We start from the raw sequence: 17,860 nt of genomic DNA on the forward strand, positions 1-17,860 counted from the left end.
ATGACAAAAAGTGAGAAAAACGCATAACTAAGCGAGTAAGGAGTAGACCTAATAAGCCTTATATAGCGGCGTGGACCTCTATTTGTTTATAATAATTGATATTGACGCCTTGATGGTTAGTTTGTACTTTCCCCAATAGAACCTTCAACGTAAAATGTAATAAAAAAAAAGCTGACGCAAATTGTTAGAACAGACCAACGTGATTACCTGATTCTTGTATCTGTATTAAAACTTTAAAACTGCATAACATGGCCGAGTAGCTCAGTCGGTAGAGCATTCACCTTACAATCTAAGAGTTGTGGGTTCGATCCCCTGTCACCGCCAACTCAGCGGATGAGTAGCTTAGATTGGGTAATCTAATCTAGGCGGTAAGTTACTGGGAGCTGAGAGTAGGTGTGGCGCTCCACCTCAGCATTCGATCACCCAGGTCTAGCGCAAATAGAAAAGGGGATAGACTACTTCTCTCCCGGCTCCGCCCGCCGACAGCCACCAGATAAATATACCATATACTTACTATACTATACTAACATAGTTAAAAACACAAAAAATGCGGCTGTTGCTAGGGTATATGTCATTCCTTGATCAGGCAACCCAATCCGCATTTACATTTGACTCTCGAAAATTCGAACTCGAATAGGGAAACGCATTTTTTCGAATTACAGAGAGATTCCAATTATAAAAAGTATATTTAAGAGCGTTTCTCCTTGACTAGGAATAAGTTCGAATTATAGTAATATTTGAATAATAGAAGTTCGAATAATAGAAGTTTGAACAAGCGTTCTTGTACTTACTTACTACAAATTGAATTATGGGTGCAGAATATATTGCCTGTACCAGAGGAATACGTTTTTTTCTCAGTCCGTTTGTAACTTTTTACAAATATTCCTCCCAGGATCTTGGGGAGGGGGAGATTGGCGTCAATTCATACAATTACCGGAAACTGACGTCACTTCAATGTAAGTATGTAAAATACGTAAAACGTAATAGAACTGCTGGTCTGTGATAAAAAATGGCATATTGGGATGAAGATAGTTTAGGGAACAAGGAAAAAAGCTATTCAAGAAAGAGTAAAAATGTTTTTCCCTGGTTCTCAATATACATTTTTTGATCTTCTTAAATTTTGATTTTTATGACTAAAAATGTTCATGACATCATCTTTTTTGTGAGTAGTTTTGTCCATCTTCCTAAGAAATTGGGTGCTTTAGAGTCCTCAAAATGTTGCTTTAAAATGTTCTTAACTTATTCTTAATTTTTTTGGCCATGGAAGGGGCTCTTCCAGAAAATGTCTGTACATGTGGGAGGGGGGAGGATATAGTGTCCGGGGGGGGGGGGGGGGGGGGGGTGGGGGTAGTGACAAATCTACAAAATTTGCCTTGTCCGGGGGGTAAAATTTCTCTATTATTGGGTAACTTTGCTGTGTTTGAGGGTATTTTTGAATGTCCAGGGGGTCAACTGATGCTTATCCGGGGGTTACACCTGCTGTACGGGTGGGGGGTCAAAAGTCACAATGTCCAGGGGGTAAATTTCCACAAAATTTTATATCCTCCAACCCCTATATTCATTTTTTTCTGGAAAAGCCCAACCCTGATGTTCTTATTAAAGAAACATATAAGATCATGTTCGCTTGTGACGGTTCGCTTCGCTCTAAAACAGAATGAAGCCATTCTATTGGTTAGAAGTGACGTAACACTTGAATGTAACCAATAGAATGGCTTCATTTCGTTTCGGAGCGGATCTTCTTTAGTCATGATTAGTTTTTCGAGAGAAGAAAAATTCAAATCCAGTAACCATGACACTTTGAAATAAAGCACTAAAAATAAAAAATGTGGTCCTCGTTTATATTTGAATATTTATTTTAGAAATTTATATTTGAATATTTATTTTAGAAATATGGGCGTCAAAACCTTAATATGTCGTGATCAACTTTTGCTTAAACTCGTTATATTTGGATTACAACCTCGTGTTTGTAACTTAAACACGTTGGATGTCAGTCTCAACGAGAACCAACCAATCAAAATCCAGCTTTGTATGAATCAGCCAATCAGCATTCAGCTTTTTGTCAACAAACCAATCAATATTTAGCTTTGAATGAATTAACCAATCAAAATTCATTAAGTGAAACTAATTTTGTGACAGGACCAATAGTGGTATTAATTATCCAATCGAATTAAGCAAATTAAGCAAATTGAACAAAAAACGGAAGAAATTTTGTGAACCAAACAAATCATTCATTCAAATAGGAATCAGCCAATCAGATTGGAGCTTAATGTCGTGACCTCGAAAAAAAAACAAAGAAATTTTGTAAACCAATCCAAAACTATTAAACTCATTCTACATATTCAAATAGGAATCAGCCAATCAAATTGAAGCTTAATGTCGTGATCTCGAGAAGAAATTGAGTGAAGGAAAATAAAATATTTTTTCATTTCATTCAAGTCTTTCGCTGAAACAAGTAAGGTAAGAAAATATGATTTATAAAAAGTTCTTCTATATTTTTTTCTTATAAGAATAAACTAAGAACATGAGGCTTCGATGGCCAAAATATTAAGAACATGTTAAGAACATTTTAATGTGTTACAATTTAAAGTCATATCGCTTGATTGCTTTTAAAATTCAAACATTTTAAGCCTTTAAAATTCAAACATTTTAAGGCTTCGAGGAATCTAAAACACCCAACCTTTTAGAAAATTGCTCAAAAGTATTCAAAAAATGGTGAAAAAAAATATATTTTAAGAACATTTTTGCGGACTCAAAAGCAATCAATATTTTTTAGGAAATTGCTCAAAAGTATTCAAAAAATGGTGAAAATAAGAATATTTTAAGAACATTTATAGGTTTGAAACTCAGAAATTTAGGTACATTCATAATCTTCATAAATTTTCTATGAAAAAGAATGGGTGAAATTAAGCATTGGGCTGTTCCAGAAAAAAATTAAATATGGAGGTTCGACTCAACTGTATATTAAATTCATTCATTCAGATATTTAATCTTTTTAATTTCGTCAATCTTTTAATCAGGTGAAAAGATGAGGTCGACATATTTTGCATTATTTGTGCTGACGTCGGCAGTTTTAGCGCACCAAGAGCACCAGTTTGATGCAGCGAATCATTTGCAGTTGAGCGGTGAGTAATCAGTAGGCACACAACGTTGTTTCAACGTTCATCTAACGTATGGACGTTGTGAACATTAGAGAAACGTTGAAACAACGTTGTGTGTCAGCTGAGATGTGATTAACACTGGTTTTATTGTTTACCGAGGCTTTCATTAGGTTTTTCGAATACTCTTTTTTGTATATAAAAATATAAGAACAATTTAAGAACAATTTGAGAACAAAGCTGGCAGTAGCTCAATTTTTACCCAGTCTCATAGTTACAAAAATTGAAGAGTTGCTGAGCCAACAAAAAAATTATTACTTCTTACTGAAGAAGAGGTACAGTAGATTTTCTCGAATTCGATCTTTTAGGGAACAGGATTTTTTTCGAATTACAGAAAGTATTTTATACTAATTTCTAGCTGAGGGGACAAATATTTTTATGTCTGCTTCTCCATACTATTTCCTTACCCAGGCCCTTTAGAAGCTCCCTTACTACAGACCCTCTTGAGTCCAAAAGCCAACTCAAAACGCTATTTACCACTCCATTCCATGAACTAAAGATGTCGTGGAGCACGAAAATAGAAATATATCTTATACAAAAGTATCACCCTATCTAGGTGGCGCTTCCCCGCACTGAACCTGGCCTACAAGATTCCCGATAATTCTCCAAAACAGCTCTGTAAGCTTCGTATGAAATTCATAATATTCATGACGTAATGAATTCAAGATTAAAGTTCATTAAAGGCCGGTCTCCACTTGCGCGCGCTGCGATCGCACCTTTTGGCTTCAATCCTTTTTGCTTTGGAAAAAAGATTACGTCATAAAATGTAGCGCGATTAGAGTTGCTTCATTTTTCTTTTGACCAATAGCGTGGAAGCTTTGCTCGAAAAAGTGCGATCGAAGCGCGCGCATATGGAGACCGGCCTTAAAAGCTTTAAATTCATAAACAACATACCATGATTGAAATTTTCTTTAATTTTCAGAGCAAGATGCATTATGGTTTGGAAGTACATTTAGAAAAGTGAAAAACTTTTTCGGAGGAGGAAAAAAGAAGCCGAAATTCACTGTCCCACCAGGTTCGTTCTTAACCAATGAAAATACTTCAATTTGTGCTTTCAGGTTTAATTCTAATTCTTAAATCTTAAAGGTTTTATTTTTACATAAGTGTTTCCGTTTCATATCAGACACATATTTCATATCAGAACAGTGTCTTGCTATTATTATATTATGCTGATTAAAAGCAAAAAATGTTTTCTTTTCCTCTTTCTGACCAATCTTGCTCCACATTTGTGTCAATCCAATGTGAAAAAGCTTGTTAATTAAAATTGATGAGTAAGCAAACGATATCACTCTTATTCAAAAACAAAACCTTTTAAACGCCCAGGGGGGGGGGGCACTCATATGATCTGGCTAACGTCATGTGTCGCGTTTAAGGGTGGGGTTTTTCAGCATCCCAAAATGCACTGTAAGGGTGTGCTTCTGTGAGATTGCACTGCAAGGGTCGAATTTTAAAACAAATTCAAAATAATTGATAAAAAGAAAGGTTTTTACTTCTCGTTTGTTCGTTTGTTTTACTTCAAAAGTTTCTATTGTCTAATAATTACAGCTGACAAGAATATTTTTCTCAATTTTTCTTTGAAACAGAAAATTTCCCATACTTCTTCTTTCACGCAGATTTACAGCTGAAAAATATAGTGCACTATAAGGGTTGGGTAAATCAAGAGAAAATGCACTGAAAGGGTACCTTTTCAGCCATATTGAACTGCACTGTAAGGGTACGATTTTGAAAAGCAGATTTTGCGCGGCACATACCGTCGTTTCGAAATCGAGTCCCCCCCCCCGGGTTTAAACGCAAAAGCAAACATGTGAGAACTTCAAAACTTTGTGACTTTTTATTTTCTTTACAAACGTATAAAGGATTATGACTAGAAGAATATGTTTACTGAAATATCTAGAATTTTATTCACAACCATAGATTTATAAAACCCGAACGACTAGATATCGTGCTTTGGCTGAAAAGTGTGCCGAGGTTAGGTAGGAAATCCTACCTAGGTCACGTGACATTACAATAGAATTTCAGCGCTTGACTAATAAGAAGCTTCACAGGTTTTCGAAAACATTGGTAGCAATTTCTTGCGATATTCACTTTTTTTTTTGCTTGGAAGAGCTTAAAGCACAATATCTAGCAATTCGTGCTTTACAGCAAATCTGTGTTCACAACCCTTCCTCTTAAGAGTGCCCGTATCTATCCAATTACATTTCTGCCTCAAAGTTTAAATTCAAGTCTAACAAAGGAAGCAGTTTTTTTCTGTTAACCAAATACAAAATGACTGTATTCTTATCAAATTCTGTGAAACTCACCCTAGAGGGTATTCTTAGGGTATTTTTACGGTTTGGCCAATTTTCACCCTGATATTCTTATTAAAAAAAGCGTGTATGACAAGAAGAATATCTTTACTGAAATAATCTAGAATTGAATTTACAATCTTTTCTCTTCAGAGTGTCCGGTATCTATCCAAGCTGCCACCAAAACTTGTCAAAAGGATCGCTACACCGACATTGCCAAAGCTCGATACTGGTACAAAATCACCGATGAAAATTCAAATGTTGATTTTCCATTGGCCAAAGAAGTTCCATGGTTGGAACAAAATTTGACCACAATCAAAGGTTATTACGCCGCTGATCCGTTCGAGTCCAGATATTCAGCTTTATTGCTAACCTGGTCTAAAATCCTTTTGGAACATATTGCACCACAGTTGGGGAAGGCTTTCGCCAAATTACCGTTCTCTAATAATCAACAGTACGCTATGGCCTATAATGGTTGGCAAGGCGCCGTTAAGGTAAGTTTCATATAGAATACTAGATCACGTCGTTGTATTTTGAAGCAGCTTAGGCTGGCAACGGGCTCGCTATATTCGCTGAATGCGGCAATTTCTATTATTTTATGAGAACTCTTTATAAGCACTATTCCCGTGTTCCCGTGTCCAAGAAAAGACAGACGCTTGCTAGTCTAATCAAATACATGTGTTTTTATAAGGACAAACTATATAAGAACATAAAGGCTTCGATGGCCGAAATACTAAGAACAAGTTAAGAACATTTTAAGGTTTTGCAGACTCGAAACATCCGATTTTTTTAGGAAAATAGGTAAAAAATGGTCACAACATGGAGAAAATAAGATTATTTTAAGAACATTTTTAGGCTTAAAACCCAAAAAGTTAGGAATATCGAAAGGCTTCACAAATTTTGGGTGTTCTTATAAAAAACGTGTAAATGCCTTTTCTATTAAGAACAAAAGAATTTTCACCTACTCTCGGGTACCTAATAAACGCCCTCCCCCCGATAATTAATTTTCGAAAATTTTCCACCCAGAACACTCTTTCCAAATCCCCTCTTATTAATTTTTGGGGAAATGTTTTTGAAAATTCCCTCTTTTGCCCAAATTCTGCAATTAGCCTCCTTTTCAAAAGTTTTCCACCCAGGACATTTTTATTTCAACAGCCCGCTCTATTTTAAAACGAGGCTTTTGAAAACAAAATCATTGAACTTCAAGAGATTTGCAAAACATTGACAAACTTTTGATGAAAAACCAAGGTTACATGAAGGCCTTACATCTTGAAATCAGCGCTTGAGACTGTCTTGACATCCTTAAATCCTTACTCAAAATCCTTACTTTTACTTGATATTGCTCAAAACTGTTATGGCATAGAGATCCTTACTCAAAATATTCATTTTTAATATAATAATGACTTGCGAGGGCTGTACTGAGAAATATTGCCCGAGGTCAAGTAACGACTGAGCTTGCAAGCGTTCATTTTCCTTTGAAAAAGTGACGTCACAATGAATTTTCCTAACGACGGGCAACTCTGGGCAGTGTAGGCCCGTCGTCATGCGAAAAGAACCAATTGCATTGCGCCAAAAGCCGTGTAGCCCGCTTCGAACAAGTATCCGGTAAACGGCTTTTTGCGCAATGCAATTGGAAAATTAACAATGCGTTGACATCATTTCTCTCATCTTTTATTTCTGACGTCAGAAATTATAACAATTTTTGTGTTTTCGCTTTTTTTCGTTGTTTTTTCGCTTTTTTTCGCTTTTTTTTCGCTTTTTTTCCTAGATAGAGCGCGAAAAATCAATCGAAGCTGAAGGAAACGGTTAACAAATACAATAATGACCGGTTAGTGAGGGCTGTACTGAAAATATTGCCCTCAATCAACGCAACATCCTCGCAAGCTCGGTCGTTACTTGACCTCGGGCAATATTTCTCAGTACAGCCCTCACTAACCGGTCATTATTGTATTAATAATGCACCCACGATTCTTCAATTTAAGTATGATGACGATGACCAATAAAATCATCATTTATTCTTGATATTCTAGAAAGCCAAGTTTCCATGGTTCTTCGGAAATCCAGGGCAATACCCAGAACACACTGATCACATTAACAATGGATTGTGGGAGTCGGATGAAGCTTTCACTCAACGAAGGTTAACCGGACAGTGTCCCTACTTGTTGAGAAAGGTCATGATAAAAGGTGTGTATAGATAATACAAATATCATCTTCCTTTACAAACAACAATCATGGTCAAAATTGAGAATTTAGCTTATTTCCTCATTTTTCGAAATTTGGAGTTCGGGCGAGAAAGTCGCTTTTTGGGCTGATTGATAAATTTATTCGGGTATTTCAATTCGGGAGGGGTTTATAGACTTCCTGGCTATATTCTGAGCCTTATTGGACCATTTTTGAACTTTTGGTCTTAAGCCTAGCGTTAAAACTCAGAGTTAAAACTCTACTCTTCCAACCTAATTTAGAGCGCTTCCAAATCGTTTTTGGTTATAAGATTTCGTAGGAATTTCCCTTTTTTCTCAAATATTATGACCATGATTGTAGATAGGCTAACTGCTCACATATTTCCCTTCTCAAAATGTCCAGTTTTGAATACACTCTTCTCGAGATGCATAAATTTATTGTTGTCCTCGTTTTCAAACAGATTTCATTGCTATAAAATTACATATTCACAATGATAATTGTATTGTTTACACCTCATGAGACATTTTGAATTTCAAGTACTTTTGTTTTAGAGTTAATGTTTGCCTTTTGGGAATTTAAATTGGTTTAAATGTATAATTTCATAGCAATGAAATCTGTTTGAAAACGAGGACAACAATAAATTTATGCATCTCAAGAAGAGTGTATTCGACTAGGATGCTCGCACAGTACAAAAACCTTTCTACATTTTTCATTTTAAAAATAAATGATATTGCCCAAGTTTAGTTTTGAAATTTTTTCTTTTTCTTTCGATTTTAGGATCCAAAGGATATTTATTAAAGGATCTGAAACCAATCATTAATATGAATTTTTTCAAGAACTTCAAAATTAAATATGACAATAAAAAGACCGTATCATTCACACAGGTAAGTCAGAGTTGATACAGCCCAAGGAGCGATAGCCAAGTGGTCAAGGGCACCAGTGTTAAAAACCAGGGGCTCCCCGGCTCGAATCCCCACTTTCTCCAATGTTTCATTAAGTTCATAGATGGCCGAACCGGTTGACCCCGTGAAAACCATCAAAAGACTGTCAAAAAGTCTTAGATTACTGGGCTATCCACGTAAAATATCGACTCTATCTATCTACTCGATTCCAGGGCTAACATGATTTCAGAGATATAACATTCTGCTATGATGAGCAATGCTATATGGAACCTCGTTCCTTACATACTTACTGATGACATCAGCAACGTGAATAACAAAAGGGATACACGGCGACGAGGATGTGTTATAGGTTGTAGGATAAGGGAGCCTTCTCTTCACCTTCGACTGCAAACCCTCTTATACCCCCTTCTCATAGACCCCGTAGGGTTTTTTCAATTTCCTTTCTCAAAATGTCACGATTTTCAAATTTTTGGGTCCCAAAAAACGCCAATATTTCCTCTCTCTAAGGGTCGATTTTCGATTTTTGGCTCGGACAAACCCGTCACCTCGCAAACGTAGTACCCCGCCCCCGGGAATAATCTGCAAACTTTTCATATATTTTTCGTAACAAACACAACTTCAAAGTTTTCAAAATTCGTTCTTACCTTTCCTTTCAGGCAATCTCAGACCAACGTCTTTTCGTTCTTCATCAACCAGAGATGGTTGGTACCAAGAATGTACCGGACGTTTTCAAAGATAAATTACCGGACAGGAAATTAGCGGATGTCAAAACTCCAATCACTTTTTTCGTTTTGGGTTATGACGGTTTGTTACGTGTTATCGCTATCCAAAGAAATCCTGGTAAAAGTAAGTAAAAACAAAGATGATCAAATTTACTTTAATGGCCAAAACTTAGTCGGCCTTAATTTTTAGTCGGCCCTAACTTTAGTAACCTTGTCGAAATTTAGCCACTCAGGGTCGACTAATAACTAAGTTTTGGCCATTTCTAAATTTTTAGTCGGCCCAAATTTTAGTCGGCCCAAATTTTTAGTCAGCCCTAATTTTAGTCAACAAGCCAAAATTTAGTCACTAAGTTTTGGCCAATAAGGTAATGGGAAAAATTTTCGCGGGGATTAAATTTCGGTGTCATCCACGAATTAGACCTTTTCGGAAATTACGTCACGAACATCACTTGCCTCGTTTTGAAACTATTACCAAGGTGATTAAATCCCAGCGGATTTTATTGAAACTACTTTCTATTCATAAAGAAATTATTTAATGTCTCAATGGTAAAAAATGGTAATTATTTGAATACGAGGCAAGTGATGTTCGTGACGTAATTTATGACAAGGTCTATTAAGTCCCAATAGAGAGGCCTTATCCACGAAATATTTTTCAAAAAATGTATAATGAATACTTTTCGAATGTTTACTGACGTCAAAAAGGTGCTAATGATGTGTATTTCAACAACCAACTGCATGATTTGACTGTAAAAGGCACAAAATCATGAAAATATTGTCAATAGTAACAATCGCGAAATTAAGTCCCCGCGAAATCTTAAAATTTCATAGTCTGAATCGCAGACCTTTACAAAACCTAAGGTGGTATAGGAGCACGAATCCGTTAGTGGATACCGGCAGCCTAATTGTCTGTTTGATAAAAAATTCCCGTACAGCAGCCTAAAAATTTCGCGGTTGAGCTTATTGAAATTAAAACTAAATAAGCCTTCCTACAGCTAATTTAGCGCTAAATTCAGAGGAAAATCTGGGGGGGGGGATTTCCTGGAAACTTTTCTCAGACAGTCAAGCTCACCACCCCACCCTGAAACAAAAAGAACCTGTGGATAAGCCTCTGATCTGATCATTTAATGAGTTTGGCTTTGAGCGTCATACTCACCTCATGTTTCTAATAAAATTGGGCTTTTCCAGAAATAGTCTGTACTCCCTATGTTGAGGAGGTGTGACGTCCAGGGTGGTCTGAAAAATAAAAAAACCCAGGGGGTGTAGTCTTTTGAACGTAAAAATCCAGGGTGGTCAATGAAATGAGGCTGGAAATCTAGGGTCAGGGTGGTCAGTGCCACGAGATCGAGAATCCAAGGTGGTCCAAATAAGTGAGAAAAAAAATCCAGAGGGATCACCTCTTTATAAAAAGACCTCCTCAACATAGGGGGTGCAAATTTTTCCTGGAATAGCCCATTAAGTACTGTCTAGGGATTTCAAATATCTCTGTATTATTTATAGTGTAAATCAATGGCTTGCCAAAATACATTCTTTTTTTACAAGAACCATTATATTTTTGTTCAGACTCAAATGTTATTTTTTGGCAATATTGAGACATCTTAGCTTTTGAACTTTATCTTTACTACTTTGACCCCAAAATTTAGTAATTTTAGGCTCAGCATTGTTCTAATTTTTCGGTCATTTTTAGCCTTAGTGTTCTTATAAAAAAACTGTACATATCTCTCTTCATACTTCATATCTTCAAGTCTGATGTACACATTTTTTGAGCGAGTCAGGGCTGGGGTTGCTCAGCATTCATTTTCTGAAAATTTGCTTTGATATTAAACCATATTTATGCTTGTTGGGTCAAGGGATATAGTTTGCCATGCTTAGATTATCTATAAACCTTCTACCCTGCGAGATAATGAAAAAAATTGACTAATTTCAGGGCTGGAGCCTTAGCAACTCGGTTGCTTATAAAAGAAGTGCAGGCTTGATTCAACCATTTCGATCTTTCTCTATTTCTAACACAAAAAGTCCTTGTTCCCGAAAATTCAAGCATTTCGATCTTTCTCTATTTCTAGCACAAAAAGTCCTTGTTCCCGGAAATTCAACCATTTCGATCTTTCTCTATTTCTAGCACAAAAAGTCCTTGTTCCCGGAGATTCAAGCATTTCGATCTTTCTCTATTTCTAGCACAAAAAGTCCTTGTTCCCGGAAATTCAAGCATTTCGATCTTTCTCTATTTCTAGCACAAAAAGTCCTTGTTCCCGGAAATTCAAGCATTTCGACCTTTCTCTATTTCTAGCACAAAAAGTCCTTGTTCCCGGAGATTCAAGCATTTCGACTTTCCTCTATTTCTAGCACAAAAAGTCCTTGTTCCCGGAAATTCAAGCATTTTCGATCTTTCTCTATTTCTAGCACAAAAAGTCCTTGTTCCCGGAAATTCAAGCATTTCGACCTTTCTCTATTTCTAGCACAAAAAGTCCTTGTTCCCGGAGATTCAAGCATTTCGACCTTTCTCTATTTCTAGCACAAAAAGTACTTGTTCCCGGAAATTCAAGCATTTCGATCTTTCTCTATTTCTAGCACAAAAAGTCCTTGTTCCCGGAGATTCAACCATTTCGATCTTTCTCTATTTCTAGCACAAAAAGTTCTTGTTCCCGGAGATTCAAGCATTTCGACCTTTCTCTATTTCTAGCACAAAAAGTCCTTGTTCCCGGAAATTCAACCATTTCGATCTTTCTCTATTTCTAGCACAAAAAGTCCTTGTTCCCGGAAATTCAACCATTTCGATCTTTCTCTATTTCTAGCACAAAAAGTCCTTGTTCCCGGAAATTCAAGCATTTCGACCTTTCTCTATTTCTAGCACAAAAAGTTCTTGTTCCCGGAAATTTATTCATTTCGATCTTTCTCTATTTCTAGCACAAAAAGTCCTTGTTCCCGGAAATTCAACCATTTCGATCTTTCTCTATTTCTAGCACAAAAAGTCCTTGTTCCCGGAGATTCAAGCATTTCGATCTTTCTCTATTTCTAGCACAAAAAGTCCTTGTTCCCGGAGATTCAAGCATTTCGATCTTTCTCTATTTCTAGCACAACAAGTCTTTGTTCCCGGAAATTCAAGCATTTCGATCTTTCTCTATTTCTAGCACAAAAAGTCCTTGTTCCCGGAGATTCAAGCATTTCGACCTTTCTCTATTTCTAGCACAAAAAGTCCTTGTTCCCGGAGATTCAAGCATTTCGACCTTTCTCTATTTCTAGCACAAAAAGTCCTTGTTCCCGGAGATTCAAGCATTTCGATCTTTCTCTATTTCTAGCACAAAAAGTCCTTGTTCCCGGAGATTCAAGCATTTCGATCTTCTCTATTTCTAGCACAAAAAAGTCCTTGTTCCCGGAGATTCAAGCATTTCGATCTTTCTCTATTTCTAGCACAAAAATTCCTTGTTCCCGGAGATTCAAGCATTTCGATATTTCTCTATTTCTAGCACAAAAAGTCCTTGTTCCCGGAAATTCAAGCATTTCGATCTTTCTCTATTTCTAGCACAAAAAGTTCTTGTTCCCGGAGATTCAAGCTGGTTGTTGGCCAAAGGAGAAGCAGAGATGTGTTCTGATCTGTACTGCCAAGCAAAACTTCATTTGGGAGGTGTTCATTTTGTGGCAACCGTTTATTGTTTATCCTTCCGACGTCATCTGAGTACCCAACATCCTTTATATGATTTTTTCAAATATCACTGCGAAGGAACCGTTCCGCATATTACCACAGTATTTGATTCTCTGACCAAACCTAATGCAGCCGGTAGTGTAATTTACGGAACGGGGAATGCTTTGTTTATCAAATTATCCAAAGCCGCGTTTGACGAGAGGAATTACGAGCACACAACATTCGAACATTTCATAAACGTAAGTTTTATTTCAATCTCTAGTCTTCATATACAGTTGACGCTCTCTTACCTGAGATCAGATTGTGATTGTTTTCTGCCCACCACGCTGAAGCTCTAAAGGGATGGGTGAAAACATACAATCTGACGAATATGCAATCTCAAAATCGTAAGGACCGCGTTCGTCTAAAAGGACTGGGGATGACAACAAAGTTGCGTGATTGTGTTTATGAATAGGGCGCCGTATCAGTTTTTGACTTTCTGGCGCACAACAAGATTCTTGTTGTAAAATTTTCCGCGGGAGGACTATTTTCCTCAGATGTATAATTTTCAAGCGCCTTTAGAGGTTTACCGTGCGCGTAAGAAAATTATGAATTCTCGGGGGTCAAATCTGAGTTTTCATGTGAAGCAGATATCGTCTATTCGAATAAGAGAGCGTTAACCTTATAAAGCTGTTATCAGGTTAACGCTCTCTTATTCGAATAGACGATATCTGCTTCACATGAAAACTCAGATTTGACCCCCGAGAATTCTCCACGATGCTTTGTGCGGAAAAAATTTCACCGTGGACTTTTTTTCCGCGCAAAGTATTGTGGGCTATTGTGGGCTATTGAGAATTCTCCACGATGCTTTGTGCGGAAAAAATTTCACCGTGGACTTTTTTTCCGCGCAAAGTATTGTGGGCAATATTCGGAGGTCAAATCTGAGTTTTCACGTTAAGCCAATATCGTCTATTAGAGAGTCCTAGCTGTAAAAGACTTTCTCATAAAACGATTCTCAAAGACTTTGAGAATTTTTGCTGATTCATTTTTTAATTTTTTACGTAAAGTTTGATGCAAAGTTTTCATATGAAAGGACCCTTTATGACTCATGATATTTTTCTCAAAGTTGTACTTTAGGAAATCTATCTATTTTAGAATTGTGTTTTTTTCGTGAGTATGAAGGGACCAAGATGTCTGTTTTCAGACTTGCTTTCAAATCAATTTGAAGTTTTCAACCTGTCATGGCATTGCAGCATACCCTGTCACTGAGAAAGTTCGGCTTAGTGTTAAATGTTTCTAAGCTATACATCACGGCTTGTAAGTTTAGGCCTTAAACGCTGCGGTTCTCATCAGGACCCATCAACAGATATCTTATATGAAATACTAGATAAAGCTTCTCTTCCTTTCTCAAATCACGGTTGGAGCAAAATAACTTTTCTGAGTAGACCACGGTTGTAGACCACAGTTCGGTGCCGGCAATTTGTTCAGTCAGAACAAACAACTACCATGGCGGGAATAAATTACCGGTACCGATCAATGGTCTACATTTAAAGGTGGTACATTATTTTGCTTCAGCAAGACACCGATTAGCTCTGTCTAGTGTTTTATACAAGATATCTGTGGACACTTCCTGACAAGTATAGGCTGGTTAACAATCTTCTGCTTCGTTTTCAGGGTAATGGTTTGGACGACAAACGAATCAAATACTACCCTTACAGAGATGACGCTAAAGAGATCCTAAAAGAATACGATATTTTTATTAACTCTCTCGTTGACAAATATTACAAAGGTATGTCGTTTGGTGACCGCTCCTTATTCAACCGCAATCTACCCGAAGTTTGGGTTGCTATCTGGAACTTGATTTTGGGGCCTTTTTGGATACGTGCGTACATATACAAGCTATATGGAAGAATGTGAATGCCTAGAAGAATCGGAAGGGAGTCTCCATTTCCTCATAAGAATGTGTATAGCTAAAAGAAACACTTCCAATCATAAATTTTGAACCATCCGTCAAATCCTCTATTAGGCTACAGTTAGGCTACAATCAATCTAGAAAGATGGTCTGCTTAATATGAGAGGATTCTTTATTCTTCCAGGTGGTTGGTTCAGCAAGAACAAGAAACTTCGTGCTGACAAAGAATTGCAAGCTTGGGTAAACGAATTGTCAAGCAATGGTAAGAAGAAACCAGACGGTGGCAAAGGAAAGGTAAGACCCTGTTTCCATTTGACGATTTTTCTTTGAATCTAATTGAAAAAACTAAGGCCTTATTTCCACTCGACGATTTATCATTTCTGTTGCATTTAGAAGAGCAAGGCACTGTTTCGATTTGACAATGTTTTCTTTGTCTCAGATTTTGCATCATTGTGCAAAAAATCGAATGAGCCAATCCTGAGAAAAGCTTGTATCAGACGGACGGACGGAAGGACACAGGTTAATTTAAAGGACCTCCACCCACCTAGATTATGTAAAAAAGGAACTCTAGGAAATAATCATCTATCAATTTTAATATCTTTTTTTTCAGATGATTGGCTTTCCACCAAGTTTCCGTTCAAACTCACAATTGAAGACTTTCCTCAAACGATTCCTTTTCATCAACCTTTTCCATACATCCGCCAACTACCCTGACACCAGAGATTTTGTACCCATCTCACCCACACGATTGTACCAGAAGCTTGATGGATCAGATATGCCTTTCTTTGATGCTTTATCTGGCAGAGTTTACGCTGTGGTAAGTTGCTACTTATATTACATTTTTTACCAGTTTGCAGAGTATGACAAGGCACTGGAAGAGCGCACCTGATAAATCTTGGTCCGGACAAGGTGCACCTATACCTCGGAAATTGGCCCAAAAAGGCAAAAAATTACTAATATTAGCTGCACTTGAGGAGAAAATAGCGGAGCTCTGCATTTGGGGTTAAAAAATCGTCTGCACTTGCACCTGAAAACCTCAAATTTTGTACTTGCACTCGACTTTTCGAGCAAACGTGCTACAAACTTGTATTTTTATAAGAACAAACTATATAAGAACATAAGGCTTCCATGGTAACAATATTGAGAACAAGTTGGGAAAACTTTAAGGTTTTGCGGGCTCTAAAACAACCATTATCGTAGAAAATTACTCAAAAATTCTGAAATATCTTTAAGCTTAAAAAGGTCAAGAACACCTGAAGGATTCAAAAATTTTAGATGTTCTTATAAAAAACGTGTAATGGATAAAAATTAAGCATGGAACATCTTATTTGTTCTTGAAATGGTACCTGGAAACCTCACAGTTTGGACAACTTTTAAGACATAAGAATGTTATGGGGAATTTCATTTTCATCCCTTTTTTTCAGAAATATTTATTGTTATCTCTCGATAACATCTTGGGAATATCTTTAGTCTTAAAACTCAAAAAGTTAAAGGCCAATTATTTTTGAAAATTTGTATTTAAAAATGGTGTTTCCATTTTGGCGAGAGCGTATGTTGTCTCAAAATATAGCTTTAAGGAGAACATTCTCTCTTTAAAAACACCTAAAGGTTTCAAAAATTTTGAATGTTTTCTTCCCTTTTTGTAGAAATACTTCATCTTCCGATAACATTTTGAGAATATCTTTAGTCTTAAAACTCAACTTGTCATAGAAATCTGCTCTCCTAAGCAGATCGCTCTTCACCCCGGTCTACGCTTTAGGAATGTTATGATAAATTTCATCCCTTTCTTTTCAGAAATACTTCATCTTCAGAGGATTGTTGGCCAACTTCAGAGTCAACCGAATCTTCGCATACTGGAAGCACATCGTCAATCCGGTCTACCGGCACATCGTAAGAACGTCGTTCTTCAGAATGCATGTATTGCTCCAAAAGAAATTGGCTAAAAGAAATGCTGCGCGAAAAGCCAAGAAACAATTGGGGTACCAAATTATGGAGCCCAAATGGCTAACCAATAGTATCCATATTTAGGACCAAGAAAATAAAAAACTGATCCCTAAATGATGACTAGAATGGGGATCTCAATTATGAATTATCTTTAATATCATTTGTAAAGGTGACTGCCGTTCTTGTAATTGATTTAGAGTTCTGTGATGAAATTTAAAGTATAGTTTGAGTCTTTTTCGGAAGTTTGACTAAAAGCATGACCAGAATAGAGAATCTCTACACCACTTGTTATATTTGAAATTTAATAGTTAATTTAACTTTGATATATTTTTGAAATCTTTAATGACGGCAATTTTAGAATTTTTTGTAGCTTGCAAAATAACAATTCCATATACTTTTTTGAAGAATTATTTTGTGTTTTCTCATTGGTTGATACATCCCTGTGTCACAGACCCGATAGGAGAATTTGGTCAAAAATTCCTCCCGGGGGGGAGACTCTAAAATTTCAGCCTTACTGTGAAATTGCCTTTCATTTCATCCCCATTCCCCGTTTAATGGTCAATGTAAAAAATTGCACTCCAAAACCATACCCACTGAATTGTTTGAGCTGGGAAAAATAGAATTTCTATCCCATTGAGATTAGGTGAGTTTTGAAACCTCTGGCAACAATCTCTTTTCTTCGAAACATTCAAGGCAGCACACGTTTTTTATATAAGAACAAACTATTCTTATCAATAAAATTTGATGGCCAAAATGTTAAGAACAAGTTAAGAACATTTTAAGGCTTTGAGGACTCTAAAACCCAATTAGGAACGGGAAATGGACAAAAACACTCACAAAATGGTGAAAATAAGAATATGTTTAGAACATTTTTAGGCTTAAAACTAAAATTTTAAGAAATTCCAAAAGCTTCAAAAACTTTGGATGTTCTTATGAAAAAATCGTGTGTAATGATACGATTCTTGCGAGAACCTCAGGCAACAAAGGGGCCATTTTGAAGATGACCACACCCCTTTTACTAGACCTTTTTTTCTTTGTAACATTCAAAAGGCAGTATAGTGTAAATCAATTTCAATCGTGTGTTATTTTTTGACAAGAAGATGAAAGAAATTTCTGAAAAGTTTTTCACAAACAAATCTCTAT

At 36.6% G+C, this 17,860-nt stretch overlaps 1 protein-coding gene across 1 annotated transcript; it reads left to right on the forward strand.

The window, feature by feature from the left end:
* The first annotated feature begins 2,368 nt into the window (after nt 1-2,368).
* Nucleotides 2,369-17,124, forward strand: LOC136819630 (uncharacterized). Its single transcript, XM_067075868.1, has 12 exons — nt 2,369-2,457; nt 3,018-3,122; nt 4,078-4,170; nt 5,594-5,934; nt 7,471-7,624; nt 8,399-8,505; nt 9,180-9,369; nt 12,763-13,121; nt 14,536-14,650; nt 14,958-15,067; nt 15,384-15,590; nt 16,568-17,124. Exons 2-12 carry the CDS (start codon nt 3,026-3,028, stop codon nt 16,799-16,801), a joined length of 2,007 nt encoding a protein of 668 aa, XP_066931969.1. The 5' UTR covers nt 2,369-2,457; nt 3,018-3,025; the 3' UTR covers nt 16,802-17,124.
* The last annotated feature ends 736 nt before the right edge of the window (nt 17,125-17,860 follow it).

Source organism: Clytia hemisphaerica, unplaced genomic scaffold, assembly GCF_902728285.1.
Source record: "Clytia hemisphaerica strain Z4C2 unplaced genomic scaffold, Clytia hemisphaerica genome assembly, whole genome shotgun sequence".
NCBI classification, from domain to species: Eukaryota; Metazoa; Cnidaria; class Hydrozoa; order Leptothecata; family Clytiidae; genus Clytia; species Clytia hemisphaerica.